This window comes from Notamacropus eugenii, chromosome 1 (assembly GCF_028372415.1).
Source record: "Notamacropus eugenii isolate mMacEug1 chromosome 1, mMacEug1.pri_v2, whole genome shotgun sequence".
NCBI classification, from domain to species: domain Eukaryota; kingdom Metazoa; phylum Chordata; class Mammalia; order Diprotodontia; family Macropodidae; genus Notamacropus; species Notamacropus eugenii.
Genome location: NC_092872.1, coordinates 378814604 through 378833993, shown reverse-complemented (window position 1 = coordinate 378833993; position 19390 = coordinate 378814604). Strand labels below are relative to the sequence as shown.

Here is a 19390-nt window from a genome sequence, read left to right as displayed (position 1 = left end):
TGAAAAGGGGTTATCCAGTCTCATTTTACCATTCTCCAGTCACTAAACTAATCAGCCAATCTGTCTTTCCTCAGTTATGACATGAGACATATGCATTTTTTAAAATGCCGGTGCTCATCAATTAATCGTCTGAGGACAAATGATACCAATTAATTGTCTGGGGCCAGACAGGAGAGATAATATGGCGAATCATCCCACAGATGGTGGTGAGCTTAGCAGTCACTGCTGAAGTAGTGCTGACCCTTCACATCTGTGTTAATCTGATCCTAGCAAACTCGTCCCCCTCTCCCCCTTTATAGTCCCACTCAGAGGCCAAGAGAAATCAGATGGCACACTCATTATAACTCCTTCACCAAGGAGGGCTGGGTTCTCATCCACGGCTATACAAATAGCTAATAGAAAAGTTTCTCTTGCCGCCTGTCCACTCCCCTCATCCAATTAGTTTCAACTCAATTAGTGTTTCTGAAAGCAAGTAATTTTCTGTAGGTTCAAGCAACAATCATGGCACTTCCTTGTGTGTATGAGGGAGAAAAGGAAAAATTTTTTTCTTCTATAGAACATCTTTCCTCCTTATTCTCTTGGACCAAAGAGAGAGCCTCTCTGGAAGCCCAAGGCCCTGGGAGAGAGGGAGAGAAGAGGCAACAGTGGAGGCTGGGCTTTGTTCTCTGAGCATGCAGCAGCCGTGTGGCCACTTAATTTATTCAAGTAGAAATGAGGGAAAGAGGGCTGTGCCAGGATGCTAGTAGAGACCACCGTGGCAGCTATGACTCAGCACAGGCTCTCTGCCTCTCTTATTCCACAGCTACCTAGGTAGAGTTCAGGAAAGAAATGGAAAAATTGTGAGGAGCCCAGAAACCAGAAATTCAAAACTGAAAGGGACCTCAGATATAAAAATATAATAGTAGCCAACATTTATATAGCACTAACTGTGATCCAAGCACTGTGCTGAGTGCTTTACAAATTTTATCTCATTTGATAGTTTAGACTAAGTTCTCCCTGAATGGGAATTCCATTTGCAATATCTCTGAGTGATCATCCACTTGGGACAGCTGGTTGGCACAGTGAATAAAGCACCAGGCCTGAGGTCAGGAAGATCTGAGTTCAAATGTGACCTCAGATACTTATTAGGGGAGTGACCCTGAGTAAGTCACTTAAATTCTTTTTGCCTCAGTTTCCTCTACTGTAAAATGAGGGTAATAATAGCTCCCTATCTCCCAAAGTTGTTGTAAGGATCAAATGAGATATTTGTAAAACTCTTTCAAAGCTTAAATCACTATATATAAATGCTCAGATATTTCAAGACAACTATCATGTCCCACAAGTGTTCCCTTCTCCTGTTTATTTTTTTTTTTTTCAAACTAACCTGATATGGTGTGGTGCCCAGTCTTCTCACCATCTTTGGTTACCTTCATCTGGACCCACTTCAGCTGGTCAAAATCCTTTCTAAAATAAAGTACCCAGAACCACAAGCAATGCTCGATTTGGGGTGTGACAAAAGCAGAGGAAATCAGAACCCTTTCTCACACATCCCTTGATGTAGCCTACAAGTACATAAACCTTCCTAGTAGCTCTCTTCTCCTGTGGGCTCATAGTGAGACTTAGATGTATGTGGAGTGACAGCCCAAGGTGGCAGAGGAGTGAGAACCTATGCTAATGGTGGGGAGAAGCTCAGATTGTGGAATGCTGTGAAATGGGTAACCTCAAGATCCATCAGGGACATTCCAAACACATGCAAGTCATCAGGAGGCCCCTCAGGGAATAAAACAATGACAATAAGTCCTAGAATCCGATGACAAAACGAGTAAACATTTGTTGAACACCTTCTACATGTCAGATGCCATGCTCTGATCTGGGAATACATGGACAAAAATGAAACATTCCACGCATTCAAAGGACATGGATTGCTTGTAATTTCTGTGGGTTCAAATAGCAATCATGGTACTTCCTTGCGTGTATGAGGGAGGAAAGGAATAACTTTTTTCTTCTATAGAACATCTTTCCTCCCTATTCTTTTGGGCCAAAGAGAGAGCTAGCCTCTCTGGATGCCCAAGTCCCTGGGAGGGAGGGAGAGAAGAGGCAATAGGGGAGGCCAGGCTTTGTTCTCTGAGCATGCAGTAGCCATGTTATTATTAAGGGAAACAATGTGTACATATATAGATGTGTAGATAATAGATACACGGTCTTTCTCAATAGAAAAAGTCACTAGCAATTAGAGAGGGTGAGTATTAGAAAAAGCTTCATGCAGAAAATGGTACTTGAGCTGAATCTTGAAGGAAATAAATTCTAAGTAGAAAAGAGGAGCAAGTTATCTTAGAGGAAAGAAGGAAGGAAGGGGAAGGCAGATAATGTGAACACATGGAGTCAGGAAATCAAATATCATGTAAGAGATATAGTTCAGAAGGTCAGTTTGCCTGGGCTGTAGAGTGAAGGCAATTAATAAATGTGCAATAAAGCTTGAATGGTAAGTTGGGGCCAGTATATGAAGAACTTCAAATGTCAAACATAGGAGTTGGTATTTCATCCCAGAGGTAATAGGGAGCCACCGGAGTTTACTGAATACAGGATTGTCATGGGTAGATCTGAGCTACAGGAAAATCACTCCGACAACTGGGTGGAGGATGGAATGAACAGGGAGACTTTCAACAGAGAGAACAAATAGAATGTCCAACTTTCAACCATTGCTATACTTCTCTCCAAGGGCAACTTGTTGTTGCTATATTTGTCCTTTGTTCTCGAAGAGGACCATGACATCACAATGATGACATGACTTGCAGTTGATTTTGACTTGAGTGAGGGAGAGCTATGCAAGGTCACCAACCTCACTTTCTCCTCTGGAGCCATCTGGGTCCAGTGGGCTGATATTCATCAGGACAGCTGGAGATGGCCCAGGATGCAATGTGAGACCCTGACCCTTTCAGGCTAAGGTCTAATAACATTCTCACTTTCAGTGAGATACACCCATTCAATGAATAGGCTTCTTTAAGTAGTTGCTCAAGGGATAATTTAATTTTAATGGAGAAGACCCTCAAGGTTCCTGAGTAAAAAAGAAACAATTACTAAATACTATAGAAAAAAATAAAAGGACAGCTAGGTGATAAAGTACCAGGTCTGTAATCAGGAAAACTCATCTTCCTGAGTTCAAATCTGACTTCAGGGCAAGTCACTTAACCCTGTTTGCCTCAGTTTCCTCATCTGTAAAATGAGCTGGAGAAGGAAATGGCAAATTACTCCAGTACCTTTGCTAAAAAAAACAAAAAACAAAAAAAAAACCAAAAACAACCCTAACTAAATAGGGCCACAAAAAGCTGGACATGACTGAAAAAAATGACTAAAAAGTATGTCTTTCCATAGCTAGTCTGTGAGGAAATGATGGGGAAATATCATATCTCTCGTTGTAAATATGGGAAAACAAAGGTCCCCCAAATTTAAGAATGTGCCTGAGGTTAAAAACCATCAATCAGGAAAGCTGAGACTTTCATCAGTTACCTACCATCAGCACCCCCAGCCAGCCAGGGGCTCTCTAAGATAAGACATCAACACTAGAATGATCGTTTGCCACTAGAATGTCAACAAATATACTTCCCAAAAAACTAGTATAACACCTTGCACATAGTAGGTGTTTAGTAAGTGCTTCTAATCAATATGAATATGGAATGCCAACATTGGAAGGGACCTTAAAACACAAAACACAGAATTGGTCAAGCAGGAAAGAACCTTAGAACACGAGATATCAGCACTGGAGGGTGTTTCTAAGATCATCTAATCCCATCTCCTCTTATTTTATAAAGTGGAAAGCCCAGAGAGGGTAGTATAACTTTTCCCTGCTTTTCTGTTCTCTGTGCTGCTACTGGAGGGAGGGTTGATAATGCTGGCCTAGATCAGACACTCCATGAGACCCACATGGAAAAAACTCATTTCCCAGGTACATATCTTTTAGTCTGGCCTTCCTGGACCAAGAAACATCAGCTCTGTCTGGCGAAGTCACTAACACATTTCCAGTCACACCAACAGCTTTACCTGTGAAGGAACCTCAGGCACTTCCTTGACACTTGGAGGGTTCTGTCTTTGGCTGGAATTCAGATTCCCTGGAGGTAACCAATGAAGTAAGCCTTCCCCTGATCATAGTCATCAGTGACCCTTCAGGTCGGGCTGCTAAAAAAGGGTCTAGTATAAGGGTCAAGGGACCTGGGGTCTAATTCCAGTTCTTCCACTGACTTGCTATATGGCCTTGGGTAAAAAATGTGGTCCAGTAGAGAGTACCAAAATTAGTGTCAGAGGACTTGGGCTTCAGTCTTGCCTTTTACAATATCAATGTGATCTTAGGAAAGTCATTTTACTTCTATGTGCTTCAATTTCTTCAGTTGTATAAATATGGTGGTTGAACTAATCAGAGGTTCCTAAAGTGGGTGACACCACCCCCGGGGGGATGCTGGAACAATGAGGCCTCAGGTACAACTGGGAGGGTATTGAATAAAAATAAGGGGGCAGCAGAAGCACAAACAGAGAAGAAAATTTTGAAAAACCATTCATACATGTTTCATCTGTGGGATAACAAAGTTACATAGTGATTACATTATTTTCCAAATAAACATATAAAATGCAAGTTATAACTGATCAGTGGTCAAGTCTGCCAATAGGTTTTAACAAGCAAGTGTTGGCAAGCAAGTATGTCTCACATTGTTGGGAAGTCCAGTATGCATTGGCAAGAATATGATCATGTAATGACTTGTTTACAATGCAATACCATGCAGTTATATGATGCTAAATTGCATTATCAAAATTTCAAAGCAGGGAAAAATATACACATTTACCATAAATTACTAAATTTAAGATACCTTTAAAATATTGTATATTTTTTTGAAAAGATGCAATTTTTAAAACCGTTGAAAGGTTAAAGAAAGCAGATTTCAAGGGGGGTGCTGAGTAGTTGTTTTTAAAAGGGGGTGGTAGGCTAAATAAATTTGGGAACCTCTGAACCAGATAATCTCTAAAGTCCCCTCTAGTTCTAAATTGAAGAGCCTAGGACTTCTCCTCTCTGGACCTCAATTTTTCCAGCTATAAAATGGGTACGGAACCAAAGCCTGTCAGAATTGAAAGTGATCTTAGAGAATTACTTTAGCAAGGCAACAAAAAATCCCAAGATATTTTGCTAGGGCACTAGCAGGTAGGGGGATCAGGAAAGACTTCATACAGGTACTTCTTGGGTAGATTTTTGAAGGAAACAAAGAATTCTAAGAGGTAGAAGTGAGAGAAGAGTGCATTCCAGGTATGGGCACAGCCTATGCCAGGAGTGGGGAACTTGAGGCCTCGAGGCCACATGTGACCTTCTAGGTCCTTGGGTGTGGCCTTTTGACTGAGTTCAAGTTTTACAGAATAAATCTTTTTTATTCAAGGAGCTTTGTTCTGTGAAGTTTAGATTCAGTCAAAGGACTGTACTTGAGGACCTAGAAAGCCACATATGGCCCCAAAGCTGCAGGTGGCCCACCCCTGGCCTATGCAAAGGCACAGAGATGAAAAATGGAGTACTGTATGTGAGGAGCAGCAGTTTTGTTGGATTGTAAGGTGAAAAAAGAGGGGTAATATATAATAAGGTTAGAAATAAAGGTTGGGGCCAGGTTGTGAAGGACTTTCAAAGCTAAATAGAGGATTATATTTGGGTATTTCTGCCTCAAATCTACCCCTAGTCTAATCTATCTCCACTCAGCTGTAAGGTGATTTTTCTAAAGTATAGACCTAACCATTCCACAACCCTGCTCAATGAGCTCCAGGGTCTCCCTATAACCTCCATGATCAAATATAAACTCCTCTGTCTGACATTTAAACCTCATCATAAACTGTCTCTGTCCTACCTTTCCAGTTTCCACTCCCCTCTGTGCAGTCTGCTATCTGGTTACACTAGCCTACCTGGTGTTTCTCAAAAACATCATCTCCTGTCTCCATCCTTTTGCATGACGGCCCTCCCTCACCCATGCCTACTATGTTCTGCTCCCTCACTTCCCCCGGCTTCCTTCAAGACTCAGTATAAATCCTATCTTCTGCTAAAAATAAATAAATAAGTCTTTCCCAGTCCCCTAAACTGCTATAGTATCTTCCCCCTTCTGATCACCTATTATCTATCCTTTATAAATCTATTATGTAACCAGTTATTTCCATGCTAACTCCTGCTTAAGAATATAAGTTCTTTGAGGGCAAAAAGTGGTTTTGTCTTTCTTTGTATCCCCAGCACTTAGCACTGTGCCTGACACATAGCAAGAACTTGCCAAATCTGTGTTAATTTGCTAAATACTAGGAGTATTAGGGAGCCATTAAAGTTACTAAATAGGAAAATAACATGGTAGAACTAGCACTTCAGAAGCATACCTGTGGCAGCTATGGGGGGGGAGGGCAGAGAGAAATAAGATAAGGGATAGATAACTGATCCAACCATTCTGGAGAGCAACATGGAACTATACCCAAAGGGCTAAACTGTGATCCAGTAATGGGTCCCTTTGATCCAGTAATGCTACTGCTAGTACTACTGTGTACCCCAAAGAGATTTTTTAAAAGGGGAAATACAAAAATATTTATAGCAGCTCTTTTTGTGGTGGCAAAGAATTGGAAATTATGGGGATGCCCATCAATTGTGATGGAGTCCTAACGTGCTATGAGAAATGACAAGCAATAAAGTTTCAGAAAAACCTCGAAAGGCTTACATGAACTGATACAAAGTGAAATGAGCAGAACCAAGGGAACATTGTATCCAGTAACAGCAACACTGTATGATGATCCACCAGGAATGACTTAGTTATTCTCAGCAATACAATGATGGGAGGAAATTCCAAAGGATTCTTGATGAAAAATGATATCCACCTCCAGAGAAAGAACTAATAGAGTCTGAATGCAAATCAAAGCATACTATTTTCACTTTATCTCATAGTTTGTTGTTTTGTTTTGGTTCTGTATCTTCTTTCATAACATGACAAATGTGGAATTTTTTTAAAGAAGAAGGGAAAGACTTAAGACAGGAAAACCAATTAAGAAGGTATTACTGTAGTCTAGGTGACAGGAAATGGGGGATTGAACCAGCCTGTCCTAGAAATAGCATCGATGAGAGCCAAAATATGATAGAATTTTGGATAGGCTTAAGAGAGAATACAGAAAAAAAGAAAAACAATTTGCCTAATTTTTAATTTAGAGACAGAAGGTAGCATATAGCAAGTAAGTCAAACCACCACCTGACTACTTCTTTTAGGACCTCAATGAAGATAACCCAAGACTCTGAACCCAAGAGCCTTGAGAATAGCAGCATCTCTCAGACCCTCAGCCCTCACTGAGAAGAGCAGTTACTATAGAGAAGGAGCCCACTTTCCTCACCATCACCAACACCAATTATTGACTAGCAGTTGGGCAGATAAACTCAAGAGCCCTTGGAGTGACAGTACCCCCCCCCCCCCAGATAACTGATCCCTTTTTCAAGTCCAGCCCCCAAAGCCATCATCTGAGAAAGCAATTCTTAAGGAGATGCACCTAGGAAACTATTTCAGGTACTTCATCTGTAACTACTGAAGACCCAGAAAAGAAAGCTCCTGTTAGCAAAGTCCTTGTCACTTTCAAATGGTATGACATTTAAGATGCATCACCATCTACTTCGCCATTACACTCTAAGGATCATGGGACCTTTCCACTCACTTGCAATTGAAGCCTCATCTCTGTCTTATCTCCTTTATTTGAGTATGAGCTCCTTGAGAGCAGGGGCCATCTTTACCTTTCCATTTGTACCCAAAGCACTTAGCCCCGTACTTTGTATATAGTAAATGCTTAAGAAGTGTTTTTTAAATGTATTCATTCATTTTTTTGATTCTGCCTTATTAGATTCCAGGGTATTTGTATAATATTTACCCCTTGTTTTATCTGATTCTTTTGAGACAATTAAGTTCATTATAACAAAAAGTTTAAAGAAATTGCAATAACTATTCATGAGAATAACATAACAATTCGTATTTCTACAGCATTTGAAAGTTTAGAAAATGCTTTCCTCCTAATGAGGAGGCAGCAGGGTATAGTGGATAGTCTTTTTCAAAGCCAGGAATATTCAGATTCAAGTCCCTCTAACACATACTGGTTGTGACCCTGGACAAGTTACTTAAAGGTCTGGGCTATATTAATGGAGGGAATTTCCTCACCTGAGAGCTCTGTGAACCAATGAAATCACAGGTTCAGTGCCTATGCCTATCCTTCCCTCATAATAACCCTGGAAAATAGGTGACATAAGTATTATATTTATTTTACAGATGTGAAAACTGACTGGAAAAGGCAAGGTGCTTTTCCCATGATCATACAGCTAGTTAAGATTCAAACTCAAATTTCTCCCAATTTCAAACTCAGGGCTTTTTTCCCTTTTATCATGTTGCTTTTATCCCTCAAATGACTGGATGCATTAGTCCACAAGAATCCTCTTTCTCTTCAAGGAGAAGCAGGAAAGAAAATGTCCCTAGGAGGGACAATCATTGGTGAGACTTTGTTCACTTTTGCAAATTGAGACAGATATTCAGAATTACTGACCTATGCTTCCCATTTACCCTAGGCAGCAGCCTCTGGATACTCAGACTCACTGAACAGAGCACTTCACACCATCCTGGGAAGCCTAGCTGGATACCCAGAGTCTCAAGCTGTTGTTGCCCCAAACACTGCCCACTTTAGCTCTTGCCAGGCATTCAAAGTCACTTACCTGAGGCCTCCACTTTGCCCTCTGCAGCTTCCCCTGGAGGCTTAGTATTGGAAGTGAAGAAACCAAGGTCCATTCTCTGCACCAGCATGAGTCCCAATTCGCAAACACCTTTCTGCCCTAGCATCCCCTTTCCAACCAGAGTCACATGATCCTGCAGACAGGATTAGTACCAAAGACTGCAGTTTTCAACATAGCCAGGCCTCCCTGACTCAGCCTGACTGGGAAAGGCCTATTTGAATTCATCCAAAGTGTGAATCACAGAATCTTCTTAGAGAACCATAGCCTTCTTTGGGTTGAGTTTTCAGGTCTGTAAATAATGTGTTCCAGGATAACAAAGCATTACCAAGTACAGGAACAGAAAAAATGACCAGTGATTTAAATGAATCCTTTATGTATATATCAGTGCTTCTTGTTCTGAAGTAGATTAAACATTACCTCAGCAATTATGTCTACATTAATTAGTCATTTAAGTACTTTTCAACTCAATAAACATTTATTAAGCACTTCTTATATAGCTTAATAAATAGAAAGTTTAAATATGAATTTCAACTCTCATCAGTTTATATTACAACAAATATCTAACAGCATCCACCATAATGAGATTTTGAAGGTTATAAGTAATTTATATTCTGAATGCAATTAAAGGGAACAAAGGTGAACTTTGTACATTTAATTGGTTGCTTTGACAATAAAGTGTACCTTATGGCACTTTTCATACGATTTCTTTCTGTAATCACTGCCTATACTTACTACTAATTTAAGAATCCAATCTCACAGAACATCAATGAAAAAGCATGTATTAGGTGTCTAGTGTTTATAAGATGCAGCAAGGCAGTGTAATACAGTGGAGAAAAATCTGCATTTAAGGTTGGTTTCTAACAGGCTAGTTGTTTAACCTAGGACAAGTCCCTTAACCCCTCAGTGCCCCTAGACAGAACAGCTAACTGACACAGTGGATAGAGTGCTGGACTAGAAGTCAGAAAGACATTTTCCTGAGTTCAAATCTTGCCTTAGACACTTACTACCTGTGTGACCCTGGGCAAGTTATTTAACCCTGTTTGCCTCAGTTTCCTCATCTGTAAAATTAGCTGGAGAAGGAAATGGCAAAGCACTCCTGTGTCTTTGCCAAGAAAACCCCAAATGGGGTCATGAAGAGTCAGACATAACTGAAAAACTACTAAAAACAAGCCCCCAGCTAACTAAGGCTGGACAGTTGCAGAACAGTTGCCAATATACATGGGTAGATGGATTTTCCTCACCAGGAGTTCCCCACACAGCTGATATACCAGGTCCAGACCAACATGCTAGTTTCTAATAACACAAAGAAAAATTAGAAATAGTCCCTGCCCTCAAGGCATTGAGTTAATTCAATCTGAGCAAGCAACATGTATGTATATAATATATATATGTATATATATGTATATATGTGAAGATGTAGATATATCTCTACATCTATACCTATATCTACATATACATGTGTGTATATACATGTACATGTGTGTATATACACACATATACATATGAAGCAGGAACCCTAGCAGCTGGGAGAATCAAGAAAGGCCTCATTACAAAGTGGCATATGAGCTAAGCTCTGAAAGAAGTTAGGGGACTCCAAGAGACAGAAGTGAGAAACAACTGCATTACAGACCATCTCTGCAAAGCATGGAGATAGGAGATGGAAGGTAGGGCGGATCAATAACAAGGCTGGTTTGGCCAGAATGCAGACTGCATAAAAGGGGAGTGATATGTCATAAACATGAATGACTGGCTGAAGCCAAATTGTCATTGTGTTGGTCAGAATTCTCTTTGTTATTGTTCAATCATTTCAGTTGTATCCAACTCTTTGTGACCCCTTTTGGCGTGTTCTTAGCAAACATACTAGAGTGGTTTGCCATTTCCTTCTCCAGCTAATTTTACAGATGAGGAAACTGAGGCAAACAGAATTAAGTGACTCGCCCAAGGTCACGAAACTAATAAGTGTCTAAGATAAGATTTAAAATCAGGAATATAAGTTTTCTGAAGTCCAGACCTCGCACTCTATCCACTGTGCCACCTAGCTACCCTGATTATCTTTACAACATTGCTACTTACAGAATAAATTGTTCTCCTGATTCTGCCAACTTCAATTCCCATCAATTTATACAAGTCTTTCAAGATTTCTCTAAAATCATCCCCTTCATCCTTTCTTACAGCACCATAGTATTACACCACATTCATAACTTGTTCAGCCACTCCCCAATTGATGGGCATGCCTCAGCTTCCAAGTCTTTGCCACCACAAAAAGAGCCGCTATGGATATTTTTGTATTTATATGGGTTCTTTTCACTTTCTCTGATGTCTTTGGTTTGGCTTTGTTATAAACTTAGTAGTGGTTTCATGGGGTCAAAGAGTATGTACAGTTTACAAGCTTTTGAGGCATAGCTCTAAATTACTTTCCGGAATGGTTAAAATAGTCCACAACTGCACCAATAATGCATCAAAGTACTACAGACCTCCCAGAACTTGATATCTTCCTTTTCTGTCAACTTACCCAATTTGTAGATATGAATTGGTAACTCAGAGTTATTTAAATTTGCTCTAATTATTAGGGACTTAGAGCATTTTAAGGTTAAATGTCTTCCTCTGAAAACATCCTATTCATATCCTTTGACCACTTATCAACTGGGAAATGATTTATTCTTATAAATTTGACACAGGTTTCTATATTACTTGGAAATGATACCGTTATCAGAGAAATTTGTAACAAAGTTTTTCCCAATTTCCCATTTCTCTTCTCATTTTAGCTGCATTGTTTTTGTTTGTACAAAAGGGCAAGTCACTTAATCTTGTTTGCCTCAGTTATGTAATCATCTTGCCTCTATGTGAACTTCTCTGTCTCTTGTTTTGTCATGAACTCTTCCCCTGCCCATAGATCTGACAGGTAATTTCTTCCATGCTCCTCTAATTTGCTTATGATGTCATCCTTATGTCTAAACCACAGACCTATTGGGAACTTATCTTGGTATACAGTGTGAAATGTTGGTCCATACCTAGTTTCTGCCAGACTATTTTCCAGTTTTTGCAACAGTTTTTGTTAAATAGTTCTTGCCCCAGTAGCTGGAATCTTTGGATTTAGCAGAAACTGGGTTATTGTGCTCATTTGAGCTGAAGCCAAACTGTAAACAGCTTTAAATGACAGAGGAGTTGTTATTTTTAATCTAGAGGCAATAGGGAGCCACTGGAGCTTTTGAGCAAAAGAGTGACATGGTCAGACCTGTCCTATAGGAATATGACATTAGCAACTAGGTTAAGAATGAATCAGAAAAGGGAAAGACTTGAGGCTGGGAGATTAAAAAATAAAACCAGAGAGTGACTATTCACATTTTGAGATACCTTTAAAAAAAAATCTTCACACATCAGTTCCCATAGTGCATTTGAGTGTTGGTTCACAGATAATTTTCTACTTATAATAGAAAACATGAAGGTACAAAGAGTCTGTGTGTCACCAAAGGTCAATCAGAAACAATAATAGAACTCCTCTCACGCAGTTATGCAAGTCGATGTGAAAACAATATTAACTTCACACTCAGTTGGAGATTTTTTGGTTTGTTTGTTTTCTCCTTTTTTCAGATCAACAAGCTGTTATTGAACGCTCTCCTAGTGCTGGGTCCTGCTTTTCACTTTCCAGAAACAGGCCTGTTTTGTAAAGTGAGGGATACCTGTACTATGTGTAAGGATTTTTATTGATGATAACTTGGAGAAAGGGAATCATCCTTGGAAATACCAAGTCTGAGAAGCAGTTTCATTTTGACTATCTTCATAAAGATTAAAGTACAAGTCCCTGAAGTGTTTTTGTTTCCTAAACCCAATGCTTTGTCTGCTTAGGCCTGCCAAAGAAGAGTTTCCTAAGATTCACAGAGCCAGTCAACTCTATTCAACAGCAGCGCACAGAAAAGTGTGGAACAATTACCTTCAGTGGAAACATGAGCTTCCGATTGAGGAGAAATCACAGGAGCCGAGAAGCAATTCATGACAAAAACCGCCTTTCTCAACTAAACCAAGTGAGTGTGTGCCACGTAGCAATTAGTGTTAAACACACAGTGCGCCTGCTTCAGATGTCTGGCACCAACAGATACAGTCTGACCACTTGACTTGCATTCCAAACTCAAAATCTGCAGTTTCAGGCCTGTCACTCCACCCTGAACATCCCTGGCCAGAGCAGGGTCATCAAGTGTTAGGGCTTTTTCTCCCATCCACTGAGGAAGAACCATTTAGGCTCAGAGAAATGCCCCACTCTGGCTCTAGGCAAGCACTGGGACTTCACCCCAACCTCTGATCTCATCTCATTTTCCAAACCCAGGTTGGTCTGTCCTGGCTGCAGCATCTCCTCATGTTTAACCATGAGTATTGGAAACTGAGTATTTGTAGAAAATGAACCTCGAGGCTATAGCTTTGCAATCTAGGGGTGGAGGGAATTTGGGGACAGGAATATTGAGGACAGGAATGGGTGAATTTCTGTATTTGCACACATTCCCAATTCCTGTTCCTAACCCCTGCCAAAAAAGATAAAAGTAAACTGTATTTCCAGACCCCAGGGTATAAAAGCCAGAGTATAGCATGCCAACAAGTGTCTGACAGTTTGACTCAGTGCGTCTGTACCATCTGAGACTCAGGATCTAGGGAATTACCAGGAATTTCTACACTATGGATGCTATCCATTTACCAATTTATAAAGCAAGTCCTATAAAGCTAACTTCATCCCTCCCCTTACCTCCTCATCACAACAAGATAATGAAAATAACCAGACCAAAAAGCTTTAAGCATCACTAAGCCAGCACTGTATATTAGGCATCGAGGGGTTGGGGGTAAGGGTTTGGGGTGGGGGGGAGGTAAGGCATAAAAGAAAAGCTATGTCCCTTCTCTTTGGGGGGCTGTAATCGCAGCAATCCTGAGAAATATAGCAAACCCAGAGAGGGGGAATGGGGGAAGTGAGGAGGAGGAAGAGGGCTTGCTGAGCCTAAGCTAGCTCTGTGGAAGATAACTACTAGATACACCTAGCCAACAGAGGGACCAGCCCTATCAAATGGGGCAATATGCATAAAACATGTTACAAATCCCAAAGTACTATACAAATGTTAGTTATACTTGCAGAATCATAGAATCTGAGCTTAAAGGTGATCTATACTTAGTCTCACCCAATGCAAGGAATGCCCTTCTGTTTCATCTTTGACAAGGTGAGGGAAGGGGGCATCCAGTCCCCACTGGAATACTTCCCATGACCAGGAATTCACCATCCAACAAAGCAGCCTCAATTGTTAGAAAGGCCTGCTTTAAATTAACCCCAAATTGGCTTCCCTGAAACTTTCTAGACACCCCCTCTGAACCATGATGGTTCTTCAAATATTTGCCAGCATCTGCCATGTCCGTTGAAGTCTCTAGGGTAGATAACCCTACTTCTTTTAACTGATTCTCATAGGACATGCCACCTAAACTCCTCATAGTCCTGGTCACCCTCCTCTATCCATGTACCTACAACAAATGAACCTAAATTGCAACCCAAGACTATTCTTGCTCCCGACCATAACAGCTGCATTGCTGGGAATAGATTGAATTTGTGATTCTTAGTGCATGCACTGTACAAGAGAAAGAAACTCACCAGCCCATCACAGTTACTGATAGCAACAGAAGCATTGGGCAAACCAGTGATGCCGCCCACATAGAGGCAGTTCCCCAAGAGTGGTTCTACTCGAGTCTCATGGGAATCTTCCTGCCATTCAACAGTTGCACCAGGGGCCACAAGCCGGGAGTTCCGCCGCAGTCTGAAGTGGAAGTCTCTTCCAAACACAGTGACATTGTAAAATATCTGTTCGTTGGCATCCTCCCTGGGCAAGTCCCCAACATCCCTTCGGGATCGGCCTTTACCAGCTCCAGACACCAAATGTGATAAGAACTTGCCCTCTGCATCTGTGCTGGTTGGGATAACAAGTCTATACTCCTCTATGTTTCCCAAAAGTGGACCTGAAAATGAAAGGGGTAAGAAGAGGATAGGTAAATTTAAACTCAGTTCTCCATCAACTCAAGGTCATCTTTTCCAACCCCTTCATTTTACAGATGGAGAAACTGAGACTCAGAGACGGGAAGTGATTTGTCCATGGTCATATAATGAATAAGCTGCTGGACTAGGATTTGATCCCAGGTCTCTCAATATCCAAGACCGGGATCTATTCTCTGGATCATGTTGCTCAACTATAAGCTTAGATGTAAAAGTTGGCAATATCAAAGAGCAGGGGACAGTTAACAACCTAGGCTGTCACCAGTTGGAGAAAAGGACCAAGGACAGAAACAAAAAGCGACATGAATACTTCCCATCCTCAACCATCTTGGTGAACATCATTTAGCCCACAGACATCCCAAGGGTTCCCACCAAGGCTAGCCATTGGTCACCTCACTGGGCTAGGATGCATAAGCCCATGGAAGAAGTCTGGATGCAATGAACCCCAGTGCTTACAGTGCCCCAGAGAGAGGGGAAACCCATAACATCAGCAGGTCATCAAGTTAAAATGCTCTAACTGGCCTCAGCCTGGCTAGGCTTCCCCAATTTCTCCCTGGGAAACACCACGGTCCAATCACAGGGAGGTTCCTGCTGGAGATTCCCACGCATAGCAGGCGCCCTGGGCAGTCGGGAAGGGGAGTGTCATTGACCAACTGGGGCAGCCCCATGAGATCCCCCAGTGAGGGACCTGGTGGTGGTGTTCTTTAACCCTTTGAGGGAAAAGACCTCTCCCCTACTTCAGTGCCCCGAGCTGGCAGCTGGGTTTAGCCCTTCCAGGGACAGGCACTAAGTGAAACTTGATGCTTGGATCAGAGTTTGCGGTCGAGGGGCTCCAGCTGAGGAGAGAGCGAATTGCATTTTCCCCATCCTCCTGGTCCCTCCTCTTGCGGTCCCCAACAAGGGCCTTGGGTTGGGGTAGGAGCTGGCAAAAGCCAGTTCTGGGGTCCCTGCCTCGGGCTTCTTCGGGTTCTACTCGCCGGGGCACTTGAAGACTGAGGGCGCCACGTACCCCCAACCCGCGACTTCTCCAGGGCTCCGAGACTGGGCGCGCCCTGGCCCCAAAGTTGGCCAACTTACACCCTGGGAGAGCGGAGTTAGCCCAAGTCCCTCCGGCGCGGGGCAGGGGGTTTGGAGTCCGGGCTGTAGCGGGACCTACCTCGGGGGCCGGAGCGGCTCAGGGCGCCCGCGGGCAGTGGCGGCAGCAGCAGCAGCAGCGCCCAGCAAAGCAGGAGGCGAGCGGCTCCCGCTGGCAGATCCATGGCAGCCGAACCGCAGCCCGAGCCCCGCACGCGGAGCCGCGCTAAAGTTGCCCGCGAGCCGCCCAGCCCACATCTGGGGCAGCTGGAGCCGCCCGCAGCTGCAGTCCCCCGGGGCGCGGGGCGGAGGGAGGGGAAGGCGGGGGGCGCGGCGTGGGGAGGAAGAGAAGGAGGAGACGAGGACCCGAGGACGCCCCAGCCTGCGGTGACCCGGCTGCTTCTCCTCGGCGCGTTTGTTCACTCAGCGGCGGCTCCTTCCCTGCCTCCCTCCTTCCCTCCCCTACCTCTCTCCCTCCCGCCCGAGCCCACACGCTGCAATCGCAGCGAAGCAGAGACACCAGGAGGCGGTTCGAGGGTAACGCCAAGGGGCCGGGGCGCGCAGTGAAGTCAGGCTGATTGACGGAAAAGCTGCCCGCCCAGCTTCGCGTGGGGCCAGCCCCCGAACCCGGCTAGCTCCTGTCCTTGTGGGAGGCGCCCGGGATTCCCAGGAGAGCGAGGGGGACCTTAAAGAGGGGTAAACTCTGCTCCCGGCGACCCCAGGCGCTCCCAAGCTCTCTCTCCAAAGCACCTTCTCCTCCCGTACGCCCCACCTCCGTGCGCCCCAGAGCCCAGCGCTGCACCCAAGTTGCCTTTCTTGGGTTCTTAACAGAAAAGGGAGCCAGGGTCCGAGGGGCAGGACAGCTGACTGTCAGGGCTACTAAGCTTCCGCTGCAGGTAGGAGTGGAGGGTAACTCTTGCTTCCCCAACCCACTCAGGGCCCCAGAATCCAATAGATGGGGCAGCCCTTCCTCCTGTACTCAGGGGCCTGGGATCTCTGTATGGGGATATCAGCAAGTCAGGAAAGGAAATGTGAACTCTCAGGAGGCCCACTGTCCTAGAAGGAGAGATAAGGAGAAAAAAATAAATGCTATAAATCAAGCAGGAGGGAGTGAGGTCCAGAAAGGGACCGGGAACAAGGAGAGATTGGGAGCTGCACAGAAGGGGATAGTTCACTTCAAGCTGGACTGATCCATAAAGGCTTCAAGGAAAAGATACCACTAACTAGGCCTGAAAGATTGGGTAGGATTTTGATCCTAACACCTAGGAAAAGAGCACCTACCTAAAAGGATTAGCATGAGTGATATCTCAAAAAAAGAGGGAAAACAATGATCATGTTTGGTGATGGTGAGTAGGGTAGTCAGTGTTGGAGCACAAGGAATTGGACACCCAGGACCTCTCTTTGAGTGTTTCTAAAGCCTGCCCTGGCTACAAAGAAGTGATTTCCTGGCTGATAGTAAGCACTTAGTAAATGTTTGTGGACAGACAAATGGACTCTTTCCACAGGTTTATCTTTGTAGGAGATCTGTTGTTGTTCAGCCACGTCTGCATCTTTGTGACCCTATTTGCATGTTTTTTTTAGTAAAGATACTGAGGTGGTTTGCCATTTCCTTCTCCAACTCATTTTACAGATGAGGAAACTGAGGCAAATAGATGTTTGCTTGGATTTTATTTTACTCTGTTTTACTATTTCCTCTATTTTACAGCTGAGGAAATTAAGGCAGAGTAACCTCATTAAGTGACCTGTCCTATATGTCTAAGGCTAGATTTGAACTCCGGTCTTCCTGACTCAAGGCCTAGGGCACTATGCCACCCAGATGCCTCCAGGAACCTGAGAGGCAGAGAGGATACACAAATTTGCACAAGGACAGTAGGAGAGCTGGGATCTTGATCTTTTGACTCTGAGTCTGGTATTGTTTCTGTTCTATCACAAAGTATGAGTAAAAATGTGGAGGTGGAAATGTGTAGGTTTATATTTAGTCAACAGCGAGGAGTCCAATTCTACTGGCATGAAGGAGGGTTCCTGTAGGAATTGTCCAGGGCTAGACAAAGCAACTGAATAGAGATACTTTCCTGCCCATAGAAAGGTGGGTCAGACAGTAAATATTTATTAAATGCCTACTATGTGCCAGGCACTGTGCTAATCTCTGGGGATACAAAGAAAGGTAAAAGATAGTCCCCTGGCACCTAGGTGGTGAAATGGATTGAGTGTCAGCCCTGAAATCAGGAGAACTTGAGTTCAAATCCAACCAGGTACTTACTAGCTGTGTGACCCTGGGCAAGTCACTTAACCCTGTTTGCCTCAGTTTCCTCATCTGTAAAATTAGTTGGAGAAGGAAATGGCAAATCACTCCAGTATCTGTGTCAAGAAAACCCCAAATGGGGTCACAAAGAATTGTATGTGACTTAACAACAATTATTTTGCACTATTAATCACATCCAACCTTGTGACTCCTCCTAGTTTGTCTTTGTCATCATTTAACTTCTCCTACAGCAGAGGATAAGACAAATAGATAGTGCCATGGAAACAGTGAACATGAACTTGGACAGACTTCAAGAGATAGTGGAGGATAGAAGGGCCAGGAGTGCTATGGGCCATGGGGTCCCAAAGAGTCAGACACTACTGAACAATAGCAACAACTTCTATTTGTAAATTACATTGCCTCAACTAGACTTGGAGATCCCTGAAGGCAGGGGTAATGAGATTATGGATCTGGAGATGGATTAAGATTGGTCCAAATCCTCCATTTTATATATGGGGAAGCTGAGATCCAGAACAATTTAGTGATCTACTCAGGGAAACTGGATTCAATGACTTCTAAGGATCCTTACAGCTCAAAATCCTGTGATCCATAGTACTCAAAGAGCATGCATGTCAACACACAAATACCATCTAGTCCAAAATGAAAAGCCACTGAGACATGGCCTTGAATTAGCACACTTCTTCCATTGTTACAATAGCCCCCATTCTGAGCCACAGGTCCACAGGCAGAGCAGGAGTTTATTTACCAGTTACTGTCTGGAAGTTGCTTTCCTGTCTCCTGTCTGTCAAGCAATTTCCAGACATTTCACTGAAATTTAGTGTGAATCATTGTGTGACCTTTACAGTGTTTTCTCACTGATAGAAAAGAAGAGAAACTACCATTTGAAATAAATTTAGGTTTGGCACCATTCTTTCCATGTTTGCCCCTGGGTCAGCAAGCATTTATTAGCTATTTGTGGGGCACTGTCCTAAGGGCTGTAAATTCAAAAGCAAAAGTGAAACATTTTCTGCCATCAAGGAGCTTACCTTCCAATGGGGGATGAGAACCCAGACATTTGTGTTGTTATCATACAGCTAGTAAGTGTCCAAGATCAGATTTGAACTCAGATCCTCTTAACTCCAGGCCTGGTGCTCTGTCCACTGCACCACCTAGCTGCCTATGCAGGATAAGTAAATACAAGGTAGTTTGGGAAGGAGGGTACCAGCAGCTAGGAGGATCAGGAAAGGTCCGTGTAGGAGGTGGTATTTAAAATGAGTCTTGAAAGAGACTAGGAATTCTGAGAGACAGAGACAAGGAGGGAATATATTCCAAGCAT

The 19390-nt window shown here is 43.1% G+C and overlaps 1 protein-coding gene across 1 annotated transcript in view; it reads right to left on the bottom strand.

The window, feature by feature from the left end:
- The window catches only part of ADAMTS2 (ADAM metallopeptidase with thrombospondin type 1 motif 2), a 448064-nt gene extending 431681 nt beyond the window's left edge, over positions 1-16383 (bottom strand). The window contains exons 1-2 of the mRNA XM_072630735.1: positions 15895-16383; positions 14343-14704 (exon numbers count right to left, since the gene is read on the bottom strand). Coding sequence (XP_072486836.1) covers positions 14343-14704; positions 15895-15997 — 465 coding nt within the window. The 5' untranslated portion in view covers positions 15998-16383. The remainder of the gene's footprint in view (positions 1-14342; positions 14705-15894) is intronic.
- Positions 16384-19390: the final 3007 nt, after the last annotated feature.